The 24509-nt window shown below is 43.4% G+C and overlaps 1 protein-coding gene and 1 long non-coding RNA gene across 2 annotated transcripts in view; one reads left to right on the top strand and one right to left on the bottom strand.

The window, feature by feature from the left end:
- The window catches only part of TSPAN7 (tetraspanin 7), an 83208-nt gene extending 59843 nt beyond the window's left edge, over window positions 1-23365 (top strand). Inside the window, exons 2-8 of the mRNA XM_015884608.3 lie at window positions 5796-5984; window positions 8207-8281; window positions 10339-10434; window positions 11583-11738; window positions 16220-16303; window positions 21937-22009; window positions 22282-23365. Of these exons, the coding sequence (XP_015740094.1) occupies window positions 5796-5984; window positions 8207-8281; window positions 10339-10434; window positions 11583-11738; window positions 16220-16303; window positions 21937-22005 (669 nt within the window). The 3' untranslated portion in view covers window positions 22006-22009; window positions 22282-23365. The remainder of the gene's footprint in view (window positions 1-5795; window positions 5985-8206; window positions 8282-10338; window positions 10435-11582; window positions 11739-16219; window positions 16304-21936; window positions 22010-22281) is intronic.
- LOC116654427 (uncharacterized) lies at window positions 19386-22381 on the bottom strand. Its single transcript, XR_014946704.1, has 3 exons — window positions 22256-22381; window positions 20686-20900; window positions 19386-20177 (listed from the first exon to the last, which is right to left on the bottom strand). It is a non-coding gene; the product is annotated as an uncharacterized LOC116654427 (long non-coding RNA).
- Window positions 23366-24509: the final 1144 nt, after the last annotated feature.

Below are 24509 nucleotides of genomic sequence, written 5' to 3'. Positions count from 1 at the left end.
ATTTTTAAGCCTTTCCAGACATGCTTTTAATGCAGGGTCTGCTCTGGATGCTGTCAAGGTCGACCATTTCTTTGTGACAAAGTTTCCCTCCCTTGGGGAAATATCTGGTGGATGTAATTAGCTCTGTGCCTTGGTCCTCTCTCATTTCCTCACAGCCTGCTAAACCAATCACTAGGCCTTTCAGCTTCAGCCAAGATGGATCACATGAGTTCTTGTCTGCCTTGCCATGGTTTTGTCCATTTTGTGTCTAGTCTGAGAAGGTTGCATCAGAATAGTACTGAGACAGCACACTTCTACTGAGGTGCAGGGAGGCTGGTGTTTGGAAACCAAGGAGCTGACATGGACATTTTCTTTCCATGACCTCTTTTCTACTGCTTTGGATCTCTTTTTAAGGTGGACACATTTTGCATTCCTCCAGCAAGGGTCTGAATATGAAGTTAAATGAAAAAAAAAATAATTAAACCAACAATGAGATCTTGATTTACGAAGCTCACCTCCTGTTTCCTGGTTCTGTGCGTAAAGATCTGGCCCAGAGAAGTGTTGAGCTCTCTCAGCTGCTTTGAAATCAGTCGGGCTTGCTGCATGCTTGGCGTTGATGAGGACTGGGTACCAAGTCTTATTTTGCCAGAGCTTAGGAAGCAAAATAGCTGACATCTGTAATGAACAGGAGGACATGAATTATGTAGACAAATAAACTAGCAATTACTGCTGCACATTTATCTTCACCTCTGTAAATGATAAACTTTAATGTTCCATATGGAAGCCCCGTGTATAAATTAGTTTCTCTGCATTTGGGGCTGTTGAAATCTCTGTGGATGAGAGATGGAGTTCCTTTTATATCTCCTATCTCAGTTTGAGGCAGCAGCTCCCTCTATGCCATGCTGCAAATGCTCTGGGAGATTTTGGGTGTGAAGAAAGCAGACTTCATTAGGATGCTGTGTGCATCCCACTTGAAGGAGTATATAGTGTTTTCCTGAGTAATTCTGATGGAATTAAAGATAGAGCACTTTCATAAGTTACTCTCTGATTCTCTTATTTACATATTTCTTCCCTGTTACACAGGAAGAGGGGGTTGATAGTTTAATCTTCTTCCTGACACTATTAAAATATATAATTCCTAGGCATTTTTGTATTGTCCCTCATTGAGAAACAGCGTGTTCAGTCTTCTCATTTCAGAAATGCATAGTGTTACCAAAGTATCATTCTCTCCCTAGTTTCTATAAAGCTGCAGCACATGTCCTTATAAAAGCTATTGGCCATGTCTTCACTTGCATTATTTCCTAAAAGCATAAGGTTTATTGGGCAAGTGAAGTTACACCTAGCATTCAATTCTGTTGTATTTCTGCCTGTCTGAAGCATGTTAACTTTTCACCCCATCCAGTCAGCTCCAGGATTGGAGACAAGAAGGTCCATGACACTGAGAACATCCATACTAACTTTGAGGGAAGGCAAACTAAAAAGCTTGCTTTTGACTTTTTTAGTTTCAAACTAAAATAGAGGAGGTTGATGGTGGGCAGAAATCCTTTACTTAAATGACAGTGATGCCCAGAGGAAATGTGGTGCTGCATCCCTGGAGACGCTCAAGGCCAGGTTGGATGGGGCCATGGGCAGCCTGAGCTGGTGGGGGGCAGCTCTGCCCATGGCTGGGGTTGGGGTGGGTGGGCTTTGAGGTCTCTTCCAACTCAAACCTACTGACAAACCCCAGTTTGCTCGAATGCTGAATAAGAGTAACTTTACACAGTGACATTAACTGGAAAGCAGCGGGAGAGGATCTAGATTGAAACACTCCATGGGAACTTGATGTCAGTGGAGTTTTTCTTGGAAAATGACCAGGTTGCCTACCTGCTTCATTTCCTGCCATCTAGTGAGTCAAGGGTTTCTGAACTGCATTTGCCAAGCCTGAGTTCAGAAGCAATGAAGTGTGAGACTTTCTAGCTCTAAACAAAACAATTTTTAGTTGTGTGTAGTCTTTATAATCTTTAACACAGAGAATCACAGAATGCCCTGGGTTGGAAGGGACCTCAAGGATCATGTAGTTCCAACCCCCCTGCCTGGCAGGGCCACCAAACATACACCTTTACTAGATCAGGTTGCCCAGAGCCCTGTCCAACCTGGTCTTGAAATCTTTGCTTCGCTTCGATATACACTGAAGAAACATGAGTTTCTGTTTATGCCCTACTGAGGGCTTCCTCAGTAGTCAATTTTTGTAAGGCCCTAGAAGGTGTAATCTGTCTTCGATGAAATCCAGGATGAAATATCTTCTCAATAATGTTCAAGATTGGAGAAATAGCACAGAAAAGAACCAGAAGTTGCATAGTGGTTCCTTACTCCTATTTTGGATCCTGAAACACTGAGGGATGTGGTTAGTAGGCATGGCGATGATGGGTTGATGGTTGAGTTAGATGATGTTAGAGATCTTTACTAACCTTAATGATTCTGTGATTCTGTGCAGCTGTGGGCTGCTATGGTTTAAACCCTGTCACCGTGTCACAGTCAGTGCCACATAAGTAAAAGCTGAGGCCTAACAACACAGCTTGGGCTCTTCATGCCTCCTATGGGCAGTGGGGGTCCCAGTCTACCAAAGGACAGCTGTTGACCTTTCACAGATCCTCACATTTGGGCAAGATCTTCCCTATTGGCTCTTTTTAGAGGCAAATCTTAAGTCTTTTTTCTTTTCTTTCTTTTGCTGTTTCTGTTCTTGTTGTTTGTTTGTTTGTTTTCTTTTCAATGCTTGTTTGAATGTTCCGCTCCAGATTGCTGGTCTGGGACACTGCAGTTTCTTCTGTGCCTGCTGAAGAGCTTGAATCTGGTTGTGCTTTGAGACAGACATGGCTTTGTTTGTGTTAGTAGGGACACTATGCCATTTCCAGGACAAATCTTCACTTCTAGCAAGGGCACATGAAGGCCAAATTTTGCTGCTGCTCTCCTGCCCTATGTGTACCAGCTTTTGCAGATACTTATTTGCAGTGCAGCTGTAGACTGTGATCTGTGGCTCAGATGGGCTCTAAAAAGCTTGTAGCGACCCTCCTGTATCTGCCAGAAGAGCTGAAGTATTCTGTATGTTTCTAGAGAGTAACATGTTAATCATATGCATGTATCTGCTACCATTTATCTTGATGACTTGCTGATGTCTGTTGAAAGAAAGAAATATGTACAGGCACAAAACGTACATGAGAAAGGCTCAGGATTCCAAATGAAAACATTTTTCTCCTATGAAATCCAGTGTTTTCTAGCATATATGTAGAGAGAAAGTCTGATTTCTTAATGAGCAGAGCCTTGGGAAGAGCTCTAAGGATAGCTCTGAGCACCCTCTCAACATTCTGAGGTCTAGTGACTAAAATCTAACAGAGCATCCCAATGTGTGATATGTTTTTTGCCTTGAGCAGCAGAGAAGTCTGAAATCCGAATAGCCATTCACTGCTGTTGTTTCAGATTTGCTGAGGGTAGGTGGCCCTTGGTAGCTTTTGAGTGACAGCAGAAAGCTGCCATCTTTCACCTGGATTTCGAAGTGCTGCAGATACCATAGCTGTACGAGATCCCTCTGAAGCAGATGACGTTACCTGTTTCTCTGTGCTTTGATGGAAGCACATTCAACATTATATTTCTTCCACTGAAATATGTGAATGAAAGAGAAGGGAGTGGGGAAGATGAGGGAAATGAGGGAGAGGCTATGCACTGCAGGAGGTACGTTAAGTTTACTTTCAGACCTTCCGGTTGTGAATATCCCCACTGCTTTTAAAGAAAGCAGACCTGAAAACCAAAGAGGCAGCTGGTACATTGGTTACGTGATGCAACAGAGGTAAAGATAAAAAGCGTATCTCAGAAATAAGGAAATGAGGTTTGCCTTTGGGTGAAAGTGGGTATTAGTCAGACGGCTGCTCGTGCTTTGTTAAATAAAGGCCATTAAAAGATCTGCAGGGAAATCTCCTGGTTTTTCCTCCTTATGAGTGCAGCCCGAGGGGCATCTGCAATGCTTCTCTAAGGAAACTTCCCATCTCTCTGCACAGTGACAGATTTGCTACGATTTTAGCCCTCACCAGCAGCTGCCAGATTTCCTTACAGCAGCGCTCTATTAAGAAACAAAACGTGGATGAGCCGCCAACAGACTTTGCTCTTTCTTCCCCAAGTCTTTCCATGTCATAAATTGGATAGGCACCCTCAAGATATAGGGAAACCAGACTCTTAAAGTGCACAGTAAAGGGTTAGTAATTGTTTCAAATAGTGGAGTATAAATGCTTTTTATTGTAAGACCAGAGTTCTCTTTCCAGTGTGAAGCCGCTTGTTTGTTTTGGCAGCGAAGGCCGCTTTTACTGCTCCCTGGGGGCTGTGGTAAAACTTTCAGCAGCTCGGCTGAGGCACAGAAACCAGCCCTTTGTCCAACCAGAGGCAAGAAACCAAGTTTTGATCTTTGTATTTCGGAATCCCTCACAGCTCACTTCCTGGCTGAGTAAGGACTGAGAGCTTTTCATGATGCTGCACCAAGAGATAGACAAGAGTTGGATTTACTCTTACTCCCCTGTAGGCAAGTCTTTGCTAATCCTAGTCTGGAGGTGTGGCAGAAATACCAGTACCTGCTTTGCCAGGTCAGGGGCAAAAAGGGGATGTTTAGGGAAACCACAGGAATTGGTGGGTTTCTCCAGCAGTGCTGCACCCTGCTGTGCTCTGGGTAGGGAGTCAGACAGGGCATTTCTTTCCCTACAGCTCAGAGGTGAGGTGGGAAGGAAGACAAGGAGTTAAAATCACCAAATGAGATTATTCTCTGTGTTATAGGAAGTGTCTCCTCCCTCTGAGGGTATGTTAATTAGATTTCCTCTGCCTGCCCTCCTCTCCTTTGGTTTCTCTTTAAACTACTCTTTGACCTCAAGGATAGCAGCGGCACTTCCTTCTGCTCTATGCCCCAACACATTCCATTATCTCCATCTCTACCGCTGTCCAGGGAGCTCCACTGGGGATCACCTTAATGCTTTTAACTTAATTTAAATATATATATATATATTCTTGTTAGCAATACATTACCACTGGGTTTCCAGGGTGTGAGCATTTACTTCACACCTCAGGTAAGAGGATGGCTCCTCCCAGGACCCTGTACTTAGTGGGGAAGATTCTGCTTTGCTTGGGGTCTCACTTGCTGAGTAGGGGAAGTGGGAAAAGCACAGCTTGCAGAGCTACACACTGTAAGGGATGCTGTGTTTCTAGAGCTGGGTGCTTGAGCTTTAACAAGGCCAGGTTGAATGGAGCCCTGGGTAGCTTGATCTAGTGAGTGGCATCCCTACCCATGGCTGGGGAGTTAGAACTGAGTGGGATTTGAGGGCCCTTCCAACCCAGACCACCCTGTTGTTCTATGAAAAAGTGCTTTTGTGGAAGCGAGTTTGGTGGTTGTTCAGTTTTTGTGGCAAAGCTCAAGTCTGGACAGTTGCTGGCTTTTGCTAAGATAGATGGATTTGGCCACCTTTCTTGGCATGCTGTAGAGCAGAGAGCCTGTTCCTGTTTAGAGTGGGGCTACCAGCAAGCTCTGTATTCTTTCTCAGCAATCATCAGCCTTGCAGTGATTAGCCCTAGAGGTCTGTCTTCTGTTAGTGGCCTTAATGTAATATTAGTATTTTATAATAATGTATTTTTAATTAATATATTAATATTAATATTTATTTATTTCTGTCCATCTCTCTGGAGTTAGTAAAAGTCTTGAGGTCGTCTGCCAACAGAGCAGCACCGATGAGTCTCTTCAGGACCACTGTGTACCAAACTTGGATGTCTTCATTGGTAGCTCCTGACGGCTTTCTCCTCTTACTTTGCAGATCACAGGTGTTATCCTTCTCGCGGTCGGCGTCTGGGGAAAGCTCACTCTAGGCACGTACATCTCTCTCATTGCGGAGAACTCCACCAATGCCCCCTATGTGCTCATCGGGACGGGTACTACAATCATTGTCTTTGGGCTTTTCGGCTGCTTTGCCACTTGTCGTGGCAGCCCATGGATGCTGAAACTGGTAAGTGTGTTGAAGTGCCAAAGTGCAGAAGAAGGGAAGAGCTTTTGTCAATACATTATGATTTCTTGCTCTCACCCCAAGCTTCACCAGATGTTAACATGTTTTTTTAGGCACAGAATCTAGATTTTATGGATCTTAATGTTCTACACATGTTTCTTTTGGATAAAGAAGTGAAAAAGAAATACCTGCCAAAGCCAGTTGTTGATTGAGTATGAATGAATTTTGCTACCATGCAGCGTACAGGCTCATGTGCTGCTGGGAGCAAGGCTAAAGTGCCACTGATGAATTACTCCGTGACCAGTTCTGTGGTCATTCTGTATTTATGTGAGCCGTACAGGTGAATTTACAGTCTTAAAAATATTCACAGCACCATAAATGTGAAATGCATTTGAAATACAGATTAAGGGGGTCTTTTTAGTACTGTGGTGCAAAATCTATGGAAAAATATTTGATACTTTCTAAATGCATACCAGCCTTGCTCTTTTTTCCTAACATTTACTCAAAGAAAATACATCAACCCCAGAAAACAAAGCTCTGTACTGTATGTTTTTCCACATCTCAAAAGCACTCTAGAATGAAGCTACACTAAGAAGAGGTAGAGCAGCCACGTCTCAGTCCAGTTTAACCTTCTCCACTATGAGTTTCTCTGTTCTGAGTTTTCCATTTCTCTTCAAAATGCAAAGTTACTAATAGTTAAACAAATCTGTATTGTGGACTGTGTGTTCTAGGAATATTCAGGAGCAAAATCTTAACGTATGTAGTCATTTTTGGGGTAGAAATACCCCTTGTGTATTGTGTATCCACACTGACATGGTGGAAAAGGGCTTGATACTAAACTTACCTGCTGCTACCATATTTTGGGACCAATTTCCTAAGAAGATGAGCTGATTCTCCCCCAGTTTGAACTGAACTTAAAAAAGGGCATGGTAAAGGGAGTTAATTTGCTGAGATGGTGTCACAGTGGGGCACATGCTTGAGCTGCCAACCAGTCAGCAGGTATGTGCTCTTATACTTGGCGCTATTGAAGATGCACCACTGTTTATGGCTGGTGATATGTTGTCAGGGCGTGTGTAGAGGCTTGTCAGAGTTATTGCAGTCCAGATGGGAAAGAAATAAAGAGTGAAAGCAGATAAAAATCCATAGGAAAACAGGCTCTACTGGTTGCTCCGTAAGTCATGTAGCGTGTTTAAAGGTCTGTCCTCTAACTTAGTGTGGCATGGTGCTGTTCCAAGCGCATCATTTTATTTTCGTTGTGCACATGAGAAATACTTCACAGCGTTATTGCTTTGCCTGAAAACAGGCAGTGATGTGACAGCAGCATCGGTTGGGGAGAGTGATTTTTCTAGTTCTGTCTCCACTGCTGTCCTCCCTTCTCCAGCAGCCTTCAATTAAAATTAAATTTCCTTCCTTCCATCAAACCCTTTTAGGGCTGAATTTAATTTGTTTCCTTTTTTACAGTAACTGTTGAGTATTTAGAACATGGTGCAGAAAGGCATTTTCCCACGAGAAGATTAAGTCCCACCTTCACATTTTACTGCCTCGCTTTGCATTTATTTCTTTTTTTTTTTTCTCTAATTTTTTTGGCCTGCATTTATTTTTCATGGTTTGTGAGAGGTGCTGCACTGCAAGCTACTGTTGTCAAGGTTTATTTAGCTCTGAATTCAAATGCTGCTCAAATTCAAACACGGGCTTTGGCATAGCAAAATGTTAGGGGCGTCTGTCTGGTATTCCCATGAGAATGTTCTCAGTGAAGTCAGTCAGTTCATTCATTTGAGAAACTTCAGGAGTCAGGCGGGAAATCCCAATGTAGCAGTAAGAGATGGATAAACATGAGCCAGAACACCTGGAGAAGCCTGTTGACTTTATCAGAGGGCCATACAAATAAAAAGGGTCTGTTTGTATTCCTTACTGCAAGATCAAAACCTTAGTGATTTGTGATCCATCTCTGGAATGTGTGTGTTAATTTATCTGAAAATGCTAAGAAATATGGGAACAAAAGTTTAGAAGAGCTTGTAATTGGAAAGCGCATGTAATTTGTGAGTTGCATCAGTACATACTACATATTCACGCAGTAGCCTACATATTGCCTTCAAATAAACTTCGTTAATGTCTTTAAATGGTATCTAGAGCAGAAATTATAGATAAAACTCGGTAATGAACAGTATTTGTGCTGAGAGAAAAGCCTATCACACTCTAACTTCTCATGCCTCTTTTCTTTTCAGTATGCCATGTTCTTGTCCCTGGTGTTCCTGGCTGAGCTAGTGGCTGGCATTTCAGGGTTTGTGTTTCGCCATGAGGTAGGTGGAAATGTGCTGAGGTTGCATGTGGCAGTGCCTCCCTGGGCACGAGCTGCTGAGAAGTGCTCTGGAGCGTGGACGATTTGTAGGTCGCTGAGTTCAGCAGCTCCATGTGCGTCTCCAGGGATGTGGCTGACGTTCAACAATAACGTGTACAGCTCTTAAAAATGATACGATTCCAAATGAAGGGATTTAGCCAAAGCTCTCGGTCTGAGCTGTCTGGTATTTACTCTGGAGCTATCAGTTTTTGTGTGTCCATCATGTATGATCTTCTTTACTCTTTTGCGTATGCTGAAGACTGAAAAACGGATTAAATACTTTTCTCAAACACAGCTTCTGCAGCCAGGCAAGCACTTGTTTATATAAGGCAAAGAAGCACTTTCACATCAGAGCAGGTTTGATGTTTCATAAATCTTTTTTTTTGCAGGGAGAAAGTGCAATAGGGCAGTATTTTTATAATGAGAACAGGGAGAGATTAGAAGTAGCATGAGGTAGGAAACTGGGACAGGAAGAAGCTTTTAAAAAAACATGATTTGTAGTAGCACTTCTGCTTCACCCACTGTAATCAGGTCTATCTCTGGTTTTAAGTCCATGAACCTATAAGCAATTAATGCTGAACCAGAACAAAACCCCAGAGACCCTCTTAGTCTCCTCTCGTTGTACTAGCTGTTCTTCTTGACTCCTCTTTTGACACGAGAATTCCCTTGGTATAGATTTTTCTGGTTCCTTGCAAGAGGTGAGTGGCTTTTAATTTGATCTTGAAAGACCTGTCCATCTGTTCAAGGTTGCCATTTCATCTGGCCTTGGCAGCCTTGGTGCGACACTGCTGCTCCCTCTTGGCAGACTCTTGTGAAGGTCACCGCAATGTGGATTGACCAAATTATCTGCTACCTGTCCCCTTTACCACCCTGCTGGAAGCACCTTTGGCAGTGATCTACCTGACCTTGCCATGAGAGATCTCATTTTCACCGTGTGTGTTAGAGATGTTCTCCAAGTGATGGCTTTGTACGTTCTTCTGCTCAGGGGCAGTAGCGTGTGAACCCCCTGGGCCATGTCCTGGGACTGCAGCATCACAGTCACTGCCACATGCTGTGCCAAGAAGTTTCACCAAACTCCAGCTCTCATAACGTACCCCTGAGCAGAGAGATTCATGCAGCCTCTTTAAAACTTGGTGCTGAAGCAAAGTATTTGGGGGGAAAAAAGCAAGAAAAGATATACTTCTCATAGCTTAAGTTCTTTTCCCACTCCCTTTTAGACACCTGGCGGGCTTGACTTCCCTGGGTGCCCGCAGCTGATGGTGGTACATCCACCTGCTTCCTCTCCACATCTTCCTTGTGTTTCATAAGGGACTTCCCTGGTTAACCACTAACAGTTCTTGTGTGCTTTCAGTGGTCACATTTTGCATGTTCTTTGGTTGCTGGTTAGCTTGAAAAGAAAGTCCTCAAAACCAGTGATTTTCTCTTGATCTGGGGGGAAAATAAATAGATAGATAGATAGAAATATAGAAATATAGATAGATAGATAGATAGATAGATAGATAGATAGATAGATAGATAGATAGATAAAAATTAAAACCTTATCTGGGTAGTCTGAAGCTGTCAGTCTACAGGTCCATGCACAGGATCTCCTCAGTGTCATTATGTATGCCAGGGATCTGTGATCTGAAGCATTTGCTTTGAACTATGATTTGTGGCACCATCTTTTTGCTGTCTGCTTTTCCTTCTAGAGAGCCGTGGTTCAACTGGACCAGTTCATACATGCCCCAAACTTCCCCAAAACCTTCTAAATGCATGATTTTTTTACATTAACATCCAAACCATTACCATTTTGTAGTGTTCTTTGAATATACCCCACTTGGAAAATACCGTCAGTAGACTCCTGGCAGTAAAGAAAGGCCTCTGCCATCTCTGAAAGCACACTTTAAAAAGAGTTTGAGGGGCTACTTTAGGTGCCTTTTTAGGTTTAAAAATGTGTTTATTTCCTGCAATTAGTGCTCAGGTGTTATGCCTTTCATTTTTCACTTGTGATTTGTTTTTTTTTCTTCCTCGCCCTCTTAGATCAAGGATACCTTCCTTAGGACATACACTGAAGCAATCCAGAATTACAACAAGAATGATGAGCGGAGCCATGCAGTGGATAACGTACAGGAAAGCGTAAGTCTGAAATTGGATATTAAAAATGAATAAGGAGAGACAAAGCATACTTTCACATTTGATCACAGAACATGAAGCGCCAACGTCTCAATCTGCAAGCTGTATTTTGCAAGCAAAATCCAGCCTGTAAGGTTTGGTCTTGCTTTGTGTTTCTGATTATAGCCCTGCCTGTTTGTGTGTCTGTATTTTTTACTGTATGAAATTAGGTTTCTGTATGCTTGAGATGACATGCTGCTCTGGCAAAGTTAATGGGGACTTTACCATACGCACCAGTGAAACTAGGTTTTGCCCAGAGCATCTACCAGTTGTTGAATAGTTGTCTCACGAAGGACGCCCTATTTAGTTCGGGAGATTTGCTGGATGCCGTGCCCAAGGCATCAGGAGGCACAAAATGTCAATATTTCAAAAACAATATTGCAACAGCCCCATACTGGTACACTCTTAATGCTGTTGTTCTGTCAAATCGATTGCAATTACTTCTAATCTTGTGCCTGGCCTGTGTTAGAAAACATATACCAGTGGGATGGAAACTTTTTACAATTGATTCAGATAAACTGATGTAAGCCCAAATTAGAGACTGGCAAAAATCGAAATAAAAAGTATTGCATCTGACATGCTTGTGCAAGGTTGCTAAATTTTAATGAGCTCAGTACAAACTGACCAATAAAGATGAGTCCCGCACTGTTTGACCTCAGCTCCTGAACTACATTTAGGAGACAGTTTTTTCCTTAAGAGTGGTGAGCACTGGACAGCCCTATTCTTCAGGGAATCTGTCAATAGGATTATAAAACATCATATGTCTCTACTGGATCAGACAGGATTTTATTATCTAGTATCCTGCTTCATTCATCAGCTGCAGATGTTTTGCTCACAAAGCACAAGGAATGGCTGGCAGAGGAGACCAATGAGTTAAGAGGAGAAACTTTGTGTATTTTTTCCTAAGAAGAAAGCAGATGTAGCTACTTGCCGGTACTCATGGGTGACACGTGTAAAAGCTATAAGGCTCTGATTATTCTTGTTTAGCAACAGAAACCAAATAAGCATGGACTTGAGGAAAGCAGGAGATGGTTTTGAAGAGAGTTTGAAGTAAGATTTCAATACCCAATTTGTCGTTGTTTGTTAAATCTACCTCTTTTTTTTCCCCACAGCTGAGCTGCTGTGGCATTCAGAGCTATACCAACTGGAGCACCAGCCCTTACTTCTTCAAGCATGGCATCCCTACAAGCTGTTGCATGAACTCCAGTGACTGCAATACTCAGGATCTGCGCAATATGACCGTGGCTGCCACTAAAGTAAACCAGAAGGTACTAAAAAACGTTGTGCCAGTGGAAAATGTTGTGAAAGCATCTAGTATGTCAGTGCAGCGTATGGCTGCTTGTAATGGCATTTCATTTCATGTGGTTGTTGATATGAGTGTCTGTTGGGGTGGAGTGATGGTAACGATGAGCTTTGCCTCCCTCTTGCTTTCAAATTCCCTAAGCTGACCTTTCCCAAATGACTGATTGCAGCGACATTTCTGATAAGAAGGAAATTTGTTCCCCTTCCTTGTAACACTGATTCAGGTACTGCACTGCACACAGAAGCAATGCTGACCAGGCTAAGAGTGCATGCAGCACTTGCCTGCCCTTAAGAGCTGGGTCTGTCACTGCTGCTCTGCACTCTTCTGCTGAATGCTGTGCTGTATTGTAGCTAGGTGGAGGGAGGGATAGGTTTTATTCGTAGGACGTAACTATGGGAAAGCAGAACAGGAATGGGAAAGCAGGTTAGGAAAACAGGGAGGAAAGGAACAATAAAGACAGGGGGAAGGGAAGATTAAAGGGCAAACGTGCAGCACATGTAGCAGATGCAGCGCTGCAAAAATACAACTCAAGTTTCTCCCTGAAGTACTGATGCATCATCAGTTCTTTCTTTCTGTTCAAAATTAGCAAGAGGCAACAGACAGTTTATTGATACAATGAATTGTTTGTAGCCCGTTTACCAAACTGAGTTGTGGCATAACTTTGACTTAAGGATTGTTTTCTTCGCTATTTTTGATTTCAGATCTGTACACACAAAAGAAGGGGAAAAGAGAAAAATAAGGAAAATTGGGGAAATACAGACATGCCTCTCTATTTTATGTCTCTGTCTTTTTCACCTCAGTCACCTGTGGATCAGGAAGTCGGAGTGATGGCTGAGCACAGCCTGCAACATCTTTCTTTGAAAAGCAGTCAAGTGGATAACATTTTCTAGCATGTACTAACAAAGGGATAGGAGAGGATTATTTTCCCACTGACTTTTTCTCTTCTAACCACTTTCTTTCCTATAATAGTTTAGTGAGAGCCACTTGTTGAGGATGTACTTGGAGCAGTAGTGACGTCCATCTGTTACGAAACTCACAGCAGTTGACAGCAGAGTAATGCTGCTGCATTGCATAAGATAGATATATATAGAATATAAAGGACGAGTGAGTCCATTCATTTTCACTTTGTGAACTTGTTTTAACTTTCTATTTTCATCAAAGTGGAAAAATGGCGAGAGGCAGGATGGAGGTGGATCTAGGGGAGCTGCAGTACAGCCAGATCCCCTGCAGGAAAGCGTTCTGGTGTGTATGCATCCTCAGAAACTGTCCTGTCCTCTACCAGGGGGTTCAGTTTGGGATGGCCATATGCTTTGACCCTTTCCAGGCTGCATAACTGTGCAGGTGCCATTTGCATTCTCATTGCCAAGTATAGTGTTGCACTAAGGACTCTCCATCCCTTTGTGAGTTCTCTTGGCAAAGGTCACCCACAGGTTTTGTAAGGAGCAGCTGATGAATGAACTTGTGTTAGTCCAGTGCAAGTGAGTCACTTCTAGCCACGCTTGCTCCTCAGCTTGTGTCTTCTCTCTAATGCCTGGGTCACCCAATAGAACTTCTGATTCCTCAGCTGGAAACTCCTGTGACTTCTGAAAACTTGTGTCCAATTTCCTGAGATAGACATTTGTATTCAAAAGTTGTGAAGATTTCTTCATTGTCAGATCTTGGAGTTGTCCCTAATGCGTGAGATAGGCAAGATGTGAAAGGGGCATGAAAAATGAGAAGTAAATCATGAAGAAAGGTGGTGTGACCTTCTGGTTGCACTTCAGATAAGAATCAAAAGCCATTGCCTCTGGCAGTTTGCTCTGTGTGTTTTGAAGAAAAAGGAAAATGCATGTTCTCTTCTTTGTAGAATCACAGAACCATAGAATGACCTGGGTTGAATGCCTCCAGGGATGGGGCATACATGGCCTCCTTGGTCTACCTGTTCCAGTGCATCACCACCCTCTGTGTGAAATACTTCCTCCTAATATCTAACTTAAACCTCTCCTGTCTCAGTTTTAAACCATTCCCCCTTGTCCTATCACTATCCACCCTTGCAAACAGCCATTGCTCCTCCTGTTTATATGCTCCCAGAAGACCCTTGATACTGTTCCTATGAATAAGTATATTTGAAATACAGATTTTTGGTGGATCTTGCAAAATGATCAGTAGGACAAGTGAGCTAATCAAGTTACTAGTGGTTTATGAGAAATAATGATAAGCTATCCAAAGAGGATTAACTAAAGATTGAACTGAAGGACTAAAAGAAAACACTCCTAGATTTTCTTTGCCAACACTGCCAATGACTTGCTTAGTGACCTTGGGTATATCATTTAGTCTGTCAGTTTCTTCATCTCAGGTGGGACTAACACCTAGCTTTAAAAGCTGTAATTAAGATTAACTAAATTAGATGGATGTAGTGCTCTTAGTCTCCAGAGTTCCTTACCAAAAACTCTCAGGAACTATTTCTCTCTAAAATCTTGATAAAGGAAAAGATGGATATTGTCAAGAATGATTGGATACTTGCTAGATTGTAACCTTGGTCTTCTGAATCAGCATCCAGATGTGTGCACACAGCTTCACATGCATTTGTACTGCACGTGCAACTCTCCTATGCACAGTAAGGACTGAGCAATTAGTGGTACTTATGCAACGCACTTCAGGAAACAGAATATTATGATTTGGAAAAACAGTCTTCAGATGAGGAAAGTGATGACACCTATCTCCCTTGCATGCGTTTTTAAGGAGATCTTCTGTTGCCTTCAAATTATCGTTGCTGTTAGGTGTTGCATCTCTCAAAGGTTGCTGAACAGAAGATTTCAGGCAAGCGAGGAGAACATGAAGGATCTGGTTGAGAAATCTAATCTTGTTTCATAATATGTAGAACACAAAGCTAGAGTTGCTTGATATGTTAAATGCAAACTTGAATTTAACATACTTTACAGTTTTGTAAGACACAATTAATATGTATGCTTAAGCATTTCACAACTGAATAATGGCTGTGCTGGTCCTTGGTTAGTAGAGGTTATTAGGTTTACCACTTAATTACTCCCAGGATTAAATAAAATGACTTCTGATATTACAGAAGAGGTTAGAGAAATGATATCATTTAGGCCATGGATGGCCTGTCTTCAGCAGATGACATTGTCCTTTCCTTCTAGCTGTTATTTCTTTCAAAGGGCACAGAGTCGTGTGCTGCTCCATGTCTTGCCTGATCTCTTTGACAGATGATGGCAAGCAGAATGCCTCACAGGACACCTGAAGCATGCTCATGTTAAACATCTGGAATATTAGGAGATCAGCTTTGTTTACTCATTTTTGACGCCTCTGAAATAACAGAAAGAGATTCTTGAGTGTTTGCAAAAGTGGTGTGTGGATGGAGGGCAAATGGCAAAGGTGCACATCCAGCAGGACTGGCGGCCAGACTGGGAAAGGGAACTCACACTTATTTCTGTCATTTCCATCTTCTGTTAAAGTGGACAAAGTTCTAGCATTAAATGCAGTGCCCTGGGACCGACTTTATGCTGAGAGCATTGTTGATCCTTTGGGTAACAGTAGCAGAAGGGCTGAGAGATGGCTTTGTATTGTGTGGGCAGATGGGTTAGTAAGGAAGAAAAAAATATTCCTTTAGGGACCGCAGACTAGGGAAACTAATTCCAAAGTTTTTGTTTGTTTGTCTTTTTAACGAAGAGTAGGCAAGTGGAGAAACTGAGATCAAGTTAATGTAATGATGGGGACATCTCAAAGTAGCCTGTCCAAGAGAAGGGCAGCTACATATATGAATTTTCTGGCTGTGGAATGTGCTAGGAACTGAGAGGTGTGAGGAAGCAAGTCAGCTGGTGGAATCAGGGTCTGAGCCAGAGGTAAAAAATAGGGTCTGGGGAGCTGGACAGGGTATTGTGTGTCCAAGAGCAAACAGAGAGGGAAGCTTCATGTGAGTGTTTGATAGCTTCATTAGGTGGTTTAGAGTCGTCTGCTGCTCCATATCTTGCCTGGTCTCTCTGACAGATGATGGCAAGCAGAATGCCTCAGTGGACACCTGGAGCATGATCGTCTTAAACATCTGGAATATTAGGAGATTGACTTTGTTTACACATTTTTGACACATATCTTGTGTTATAATATTATTATATATTGTTATTGATATGGTTTCAGATCAAGGCTATATTGATGCGTTTTCAGTCAATGCAAGCTGCCTTTCTTTTAATAAGACCTATAAAAATGAGTTCAGCATCACATTTAGCTTTTAAAAATATTCAAATATGACTTTTTGTAAAAAGAGCCATTTTTGTCACCTCGTTTTGTTCCATCATTCACTTGGAAATCTTATTGAATAAAAAAGCAGCTTTGTTGGAAACAACAACAAAAATATCATCTAATCCAAGAACATCTGAAATGAGATGTGTGTATGTGTGTGTACATGTGTGCCAGGGAAGATCAGTTCAAGGAACGATGATGTTTGTTTTCCAGGGCTGCTACGATTTGGTGACCAGTTTTATGGAGACAAATATGGGAATTATAGCTGGAGTTGCTTTTGGAATTGCATTCTCACAGGTAAGTGCATGAATGCTTCCTCCCCTGGCTTTTTTCTTCCCTTCTCTCTCCTTATCCTGACTTCAAGGAAGGAGGGATCATGTAAGGGACTGAACTCAGCATGCTCGTTAGTCCTGAGGTCATCTGTTCATTGATTTTCTTTTTTTCAACTTAAATGAAGTTTCTCCTTGGGAATATCAGTTACGGTAGAGCTAATGACTAGCTCAAGGAAAACAGCTTGTCCCTTCACTGGGTCAAATAGAGGTTAACCCAATAAAACATTGGCTTAAATGGAGCATAAACAGCAAAGAAGACAAATAGCTTGTCCATTGTTTGGATAAGCTTCTATCTCCTAAGCGCTCTTACTGTTTTTAAAGGAGTGAAGAATCCAAATAAGGCCCTTCAGGCTTCCCCAGCCCAGAGAAGGGGAAAAAAGAGCCTGGAAGGGGCACTGGGTTTGGTGACTGATTGTTTTTCCCTGTAGCTGTGAACTCTCAGAACGGAAATCTGCCAAAACCAGGTTATTAAACCAGCTCCTTGCCTGCACTAAAATGTTTGGTATACAAAGGATAAGAGGAGAGCTTGAAGAAGTTTTTGCTTGTCCCTCATATCCAAACTGCCTTTTTCTAGCCAAGAGTTACGGAACCTGAAAGGCTGGTCAGAATCATTTAATCAAGAAGTGGCAGGAAAACACCTGCATCTTTCAGCAAGTCCTACTCTCCTTTATGCTTATCATTTCATGTGTGATGGCAAGGACTTTCCTGGAGATGGGCAAGACTGAGAAGGGTGGAAGTACCAGAAACGAGAATCTGCTTTCAGAATGTTGCAGTAAACTGTGTGACAAAGCCGGTTACTTAGGAGAGGCAGGCTGCCTTCTCTTGTATATATTACGTGGTATGGCTGCAAGTGCCATATTCAGAAACTGTCATGCAACTTTCTCTTGCCTCCTTCACACCACACTAACAGTCTGTTTCCTGAGGCAACACTGGAAGTGAAGTATATCTGTTGAATGACTCAGGTTTATTCAGCGCATGAAAAAAATGAACTGCTACGACGCATTATTTGACTTTGTGAAACTCATGAATTCAGTCTGCAAGATGTAGATTGACACTGTGCTGCACTAGAATAAGTGATTTTCCATTGCTGCTGCTGCTGCTGGTGATGGGCAAGAGAATCAATGCAGGGGATGTAGCTGCCCTCTTGCCCTTGCTGCCCCTGTCATGGTCATCCTGTGCTTGGCTTCATGATTCTTTAGTCGGAGTTCTTTGGGGTTAAATTTGCTCAGCAGTTACCGTGGCCTTCAGGTTCTTTAGAGTAGCCATTTCCAAACCCTGTAGAAAAAGACCACCGTGTCCTCTTGATCAACATACGCACAACTCTAGATAGCCCTGAAAGTGGCTGGGCTCAAACCTGCTGCTACCTCTACCATGGGCATATCTGGAAATCTGATTCCTTCTTCCCTTGATGCTGGGTGTGAGAGGCCCCACACTTTGGCCTTAGATCCTGTTTTATGTGAGTGTAAAACCTGGCTTGCCATACCTGCAGCCAGCCAGAGAATGTTTGTGAGAGTCACCTGTTGGGGCTCAGAAGCAGTAAAACCACCGGTCTAGGGATGTTGGTACATGGAACAGGGGAACACTGCTCAAGAAAACAGGCTTCTGCAGTTCTTGTTGAGCAGTCATGGTTGTCTTCATACTAATCTCCAACCCTGATTATGTTTTGATTGCTGGTGTAGAACTCTGAACTCTCTGTTTCACTTTGGATTCTAGACAGCTAGAAGGCTATATAGCATCTTGTCAGTTGTCTCATGTAAAGTTCTCCAAGAAATTAGAATAAGTAGAACTTTATGAGTAATTCACATGCTGTTGGGGCAAGTTTGTCGATCAGGATTGATGTCATTTGAAACACTTCAATCAGTCTACCATACGTAGGATAGACAAATAAACATCTTATCTTGCCTGAAAGTTGCTTGCAGCTGGGAGGGAGACTGTAGGAAGAGTTTGGCTGCAACTGTTAGTATTCTGGCATGTGTCGTCAGTTGTCTGTGAATGTGACATGGGAAGGCAATGCTGCAGCAAGGGCAGGCAACGTGTGCAGAGTGTGGTCCCTGAAACAGGAGCCTTTTGGCATTAGGCAAGACGAGCCCCAATGCTGCAGGCAGCACAGCAGGGAGTGCTTTTTGCCACTGTGGCTCCGAGTGAAACCCAAAGTGTGTTTAGATGTGGTGTTGGCAGGTCGCCCTGCCTAATGGACACGTGAGCACTGCTACCAGCTGGGATGTCACTCCCATCCCTAAACACAAGCTCTGGCGCACTGAGGAGATATCCCAGGGTAGGAAAGGTCTGCTCAGGGTGTTTGTGAACGTGTGAAAAGAGAGGTGCTGTAGGGGAGAAAATGGTGTGTGAAGGTGGACAGTTATCATTTACTGATTAATCCATTTTGCAGGACCCATTTAGGAATGGTGTTTACAAATTGCTTTCAGGTTAACCCTGGCTGGCAGTGATGGCAGGCAGTGTTCCAGCTGTAGGTGGGATTTCTCTCTTCCTACTGAGAATAGTTTTAATCTAAATAAAAGAGAAATGAGATCGTGTTGCTCTTCTACAGCAAAACATGCTCAAGGGGCCTTTCCTTCAGATGATTTGTTAGGTGATGAGGTTGACTAACATGAAGAATGTGCTGATTCTCCAAGACGGGGAGAGCTGATGTAACAGCATTACACATCTTGCAGGCTTGGCACAGATCTCCCAGACAGAGTCAGAGTTTTGAAAAGCTCTGCAGTGTTGCTGACACTGTCTGCATGCTCAGAAGCAGGCACTGCTTCTTGAAATAATAAAACACCATTTGATTGTTTTTGCAATCAGATGCCAGTGCTTACTCCCAGCTGGAATAATTTCAGGTTAGCAGGTGCTCTTCAGAGCAGCAAAATGATTGCTCTGTGTTCTGCCCAACAGAGAATAAAAGAATGCAAGCAAGACAGATGATGAAGAGTTTTTTCCTAGAGAAAGCTGAAGTGCGGGGTGAAAGAGATTTGTCGGAGGGGTTATGAATTGCGTTTGCTTTAGTGTCCCTGACTAGGAAACTCTTTAGTGTGTTGTTATGGCCACATTCTTCCCTTCTCTACTGAAGGACTGGAAGCCAGGTGTTGTCCATATGCTTGAAGTAAACAACTGAGCTTGTATGTACAGCTCCCATTTGTAGACAAGTTCTCATGTGGCTTCAGTCCTTCTGTGCAGAGCAGAGCCCACCTGCCCTCTTACATGTGGGTACCTCCACTGACTATGGACACAGTTCTGGCACGGGCATCATCCACCTTGTCTAATGCAACTCCTGCCAAATATATGGAAGCTGATACTTGGCTTGGTCCTGGCACAGCCCCCAGAGAGGAGTATTGCACCCTTCTTCCCCCTTTCGCAAGAGCTGGGGAGCTGGACCTGTATTGGGGTCCAATGTGTGACCTGAAATCTGACATAGGACTAAGTCTGCTGCTTCTGAAGACCAACCACTGTGGATTTAGTGTGGAGATAGGACCTGTGCCAAGGATGTATCAGTGCACAGGAGGCTGACTTGGGTATGAGGCACATAGCATAGAAAACACGTCTTCTAAAACAGAGGTAGGGACCCTGGTTGCTTGGAACTCTGTGTATTGAGAATATGACAAGGTAAATCATTGAACTACACTATTATTCCTGATAGTAGTTTCCTATTCCTGATGCCATTTCCTATGGCAAGACCAGATGTATTGAGGTAAACCTGCTGGTTTTCTGTAGTATTTCAGGAGTCAAAGCTTATCACCTGGATGCCTACCTGTGTGACCTGGTGTAGGGAACCTGCTTTGGCAGGGGGGTTGGCCTCGATGATCTCTGGAGGTCCATCCCAACCCCTACAATTCTGTGACCTTAGAATAGAAGGAAGAAAACAAAAAGTGAGAGAGAAGACACACCTTGTAAAATACACTTTTCTCTGGGTTCAAAGTACTTCAAAGACATTTGTTACAGCTCTGCTGTGTCCTAGCGATAGCTAAAGGTGCCTTATAAAATCAATGTGTACAATAGCTTGATATGCACCCCATTGTTTTGAAACACAAAAGTTGAATATTATGGTAGTATAACCACTTAAGTGCATAAACCAGCATATGTAATCAGGGCCAAGTGTTAGTGAGCAGACCAGATGAGAAAGACATTAGTGCATTCATGTGTAACCTGTCACTCATCTTACAAGTGACTTGGTTACACCAAAACATTATCACGTGCTTGCAAACACTGTGAAACTTTGCCAGCAATGTATTAGAGAGTTGCAGTCTACATGAAAGAGAAGAATCCATGACTGAGGTTATCTGGGGGAAAATATATCCCCCAGAACCTAGTAGCTGAGATTTGTACTGGAGGTTGTTCAGGGAGTGTTACCTGTGACCCAAGTCCAGTTAGAACCAAGGAAGTATCATCCTTGTTACTTGGTGCTGAAATTGGCGTTTGCGTGTTGGAGCAGGTAGAGATTCAGACTGATGACTCCGTGCCCTTTGGAGGTGCCTAGCATAGTCATGGTGGGATGTGATCTGACACCCATCACTTGTGCCATACTGCTCCTGGTGTGGCTGTGCTGGCTGGAGATCAGGCAGTCTCTGAAATAGGAGAGGGAGTGGTAATAGCAAATTTCCAGCTAATGAAGTATGGCCTGACCAGAGATATGAGGTCTTAGGGGCAATAAAGCAGTTTATCTGGATGTGTGGTACCCCAGCTTGGCCTCGCTCTGGGCTTATGCCAACTCAGCTGTGACATGTGTTGTGTCACTCAGCTGTGCAAGGCTCCTGGGGTAGGATCTGCCTTCTTGAGAACCAGCCAGTCCCAAAAAAGCTAGCTGGGAGCTGGAGCAGCTGGGACACCTCAAGCGTTAGCAAGAGCCACTGCAGCTGGTCGGAGCAAGGTCAAGGAGAGGCTGATACTCCCGCAGAGGCAGCCCCCTCACCTCACCCCGTGGCTGGTGATGAACGGTGACAATCTGGATGTGCTCATGAGTTAATTAATTGACCAGTCCAAATGAGAAAAATGAGGCTGAATTATGTATAGCGCATTAACGCTGTTAGCAAATGGAGGGAACGCTAACAAATTGCGATAGGCAAAACGTTAAAATGACTGAGAGATTATTGAAGAGTGGAGACGAGGGATCTGTTTTCAATAACCTGAGTTATATCCAGGGGAATAGGGAATGGCTTTATTTATTTTTATTTTATTTTTTTTTTTTTTTAATTTCCAGATTTATGGTGTTCATTTATCGAGTGTTGCATCATTTGTTAAGAAAGCATAAATGCCCGAGGGGGGAGTGGGGGTGGGGGTGGGGGTGGGAACAAAGCAGAGCGGGTGAGTGAAATGCAGCTAGGCAGCAGCCTATTGGGTATCCTGCCTGTGCTAGGCTGGCAGTGGCAGTGGGATGGAAAAGTAGTAAAACGTGCAAAATCAAGCAAAGAGACTCTGATAACAATCAAGAGGAAGATGCCGTGTGGAAGGACAAGAGATTTTAATGCTATTTCTCTGATCAGAGTATAGGGGATAAGTTCTGTTGTTGGTGATAGCACCAGAACATGAAGTCTCTGCTTGCCACAGCCTCTCCTTTGCTCTGCATTCACTCAACCTAACTTCTTCCTTTCTTGTTCGCAACAGTTGATCGGGATGTTGCTGGCGTGCTGCCTGTCCCGGTTTATTACTGCTAACCAGTACGAGATGGTGTAACAAGGTGAGTCTTTCCTTCTTCTATTAAAGGTGGTGGACAAATGACATAATAATTAAGAACTTAGTCTTCCCATGTGATTTTTTGCTTTGTATTTTTAATTCCAATGTTCTGCCTGTCTGAAAAAGAAAAAGGTGGGGTGGGAGGGGAGTGGAGAGGAAGGGGAATGTACCATTGAATGCCTTGACACTTTGGCTTCCTTCTTGAAAGGCAAGGGCACAGTACCTGCTGCTGGCACCCAAACCAACCCACCTCTTGTCTTTTGTCCCTTCATCCAGTCTTTCAGAAGCGTGAAGCCCAGCGCCTGTCCCAAGATCAGGAACTGCAGCATTCAAGAAAGACTGACACGAATGTTATAGCACACACTGTCTCTCGCACGCACGCACACCCCCACAAGCAAGCACGTGCGCGCGCACACTCGCCCCCCCCACCTCCCAACCCGTCCCATGCGTAGTGTACCATCCTGTGAAGCACCACCGTGCGCCCAGAGCCAACCCCCCGGGCCAGGACGGCGCGCTCTTGGTCACGCTGTAGTTGCATTTGTAAGTTAACACAGGTAATTCATTAACAGCATCGATCGGGCTGTGCATGTAGTGACCGGAGGGCACGATTAGCCTTTCACCATGGTTAATAAGTGTTGCACACATTCATATAAACCGGTATATGAACTATGTATTCTTTTGGGTTTATCTTAATTTCTTGGTTTGTTTATGCTTTACTAAGGTTTTCACCCTTTCCCCCTTCCCTGCCCCCCTTCCCCACAAACAAAGGAATCGGTGACATGACATAAAGATACTTGAAAACGATGTTAAAATGTTGTGCTTGAAGGGAACCGTTCCTCCTGATGTTCTTCGACATCTTTGATTCTTACTCAGTGTTGTATGCCCAGTGCGTATCCCGGTAGGCTTCGTCTAGTGCATTTTGCCTCTGAACCTGATCCTGTGTAATACTGTTATCAAGCTGTGTTGTCGCTTACTGTGAAGGCAGTAATTTTGCTCCCTTTATTTTTATTAGATAGCTATGAACTAATTGAACCGTGCCGTACTGCGGCCTTCGGACTTTTTTCCTCTTCTTTCTTTCTTTCTCTTTCTTCTCTTTTTGCATTGAGGTTGCAGCCACCAAGGTACATCGTTGAATCAAAGCAAAATAGAAACAACAGAAAACTCACAGACACCAACAGGCATATGGAATATTATTATTTTTTTTGGGGGTGGGGGGGAAGCAAAAATGTAAAACCTTTTTAAAAAATAAAAACGAAAAATAGGACTTTTTTAATAATGCCTCTGTCTAGCATGCCAACGAGAATGCATTGATATTGTGAGTATTTGTGATATATGTATTAATAAATGGAACCATTACAGATTTCTAGCCGCTTCCTTTGTGTTCTTCAGTCATAACAAAACTCTTTTTGAGGTGGGGAAGCGAACATGAAACGCGAGCGCGCAGCTTGGAGTGACGGGCCTTTGTGCGTGTTTTAACAGCCAACTTGTTTGTGACAGAAAAATGTTATTACCCTGGGGAAAATAAATAAATAAATAAAGAGCTGGAATTGTTTCAAAGCTCCAAGAAGAAAAAAAAAAACCCTTCCACAGCTGGTTTTGCCATGTGACAAATCCATACCCTCTGCTTTGCAAATTCTCTTCTTGTGACTGATACAATCTGCAGCGTTTAATTATCCCGTCCTTTGCGCCGTGCGTGATTGTGGCGCTAAGCATTTCTCTTTGATTTTGGTGAGCGTGTGGGTGGGGGAAGAGAGATGGGGGGGAGAGGGGGGAGAATCGCAGCCGTCTCTGCTGCGTTTGTGGAAAGGCCTTTATCTCTTTCTCATCGGATGTGCAAAGGCTGAGCATACCTGTGTGAGAGGAGCCCACAGTGTGTTTTGTTGCAGGAGCTTCTGGTGGCTGGGGATGCCCTGACTTCCAGCTGAAGGTCCTTTGTGTCTGAGGTGTTCCCCCAGCGCTATGCAGGAATAGCAGGCAGAGCATGTAGTGGTACACTGAAGAAACGTGCTTCTCTGCCTCCAGTAGATGCACCTACATGCCTGGTGTGAAAGCTGCAGGCTCACCCTCAGCTGAAGAGGGGCTGAACTTTGAAGATCTGAACACCTCGGGCTGAGAGCTGTTGTGCACAAAATCCTGCTTATCTCATAGAAGAATTTGAGTTCCTTTATTCCTACAAACCAAATAACTGCCTTCAATCAAATGAAGCGCTCACAAAAGCAATCCCTCCATCTCCCTTCTCTATGTGCCCATTTTTCCCACCTGAGCCTGTCCTTGAGATTCAAATCTAACTTAAAATATTGACTATGTGAGGCAGAGTGGAGACCGAGCTTTTGTTCTGCTCTCTCATTAGCCCTTGTTTCTTGATTTATTTGCCTTGCATTTGTTTTCTTCCACGAACGCTAAGCACTGTGGATTGGCACTGAGGTCACTCATGAGCCCCATGGCTTAGCACTTGCACCCGCAGTCCATGCCTTGGGATGAAAAACAGTAGTGGTTTGAGCCAT

The sequence above is a fragment of the Coturnix japonica genome, chromosome 1 (assembly GCF_054131305.1).
Source record: "Coturnix japonica strain WE chromosome 1, WE-NBRP24, whole genome shotgun sequence".
Classification (NCBI taxonomy): Eukaryota; Metazoa; Chordata; class Aves; order Galliformes; family Phasianidae; genus Coturnix; species Coturnix japonica.
Note: the sequence above shows the minus strand (reverse complement) of the source record. Positions and strands in the feature narration are given on the sequence as shown.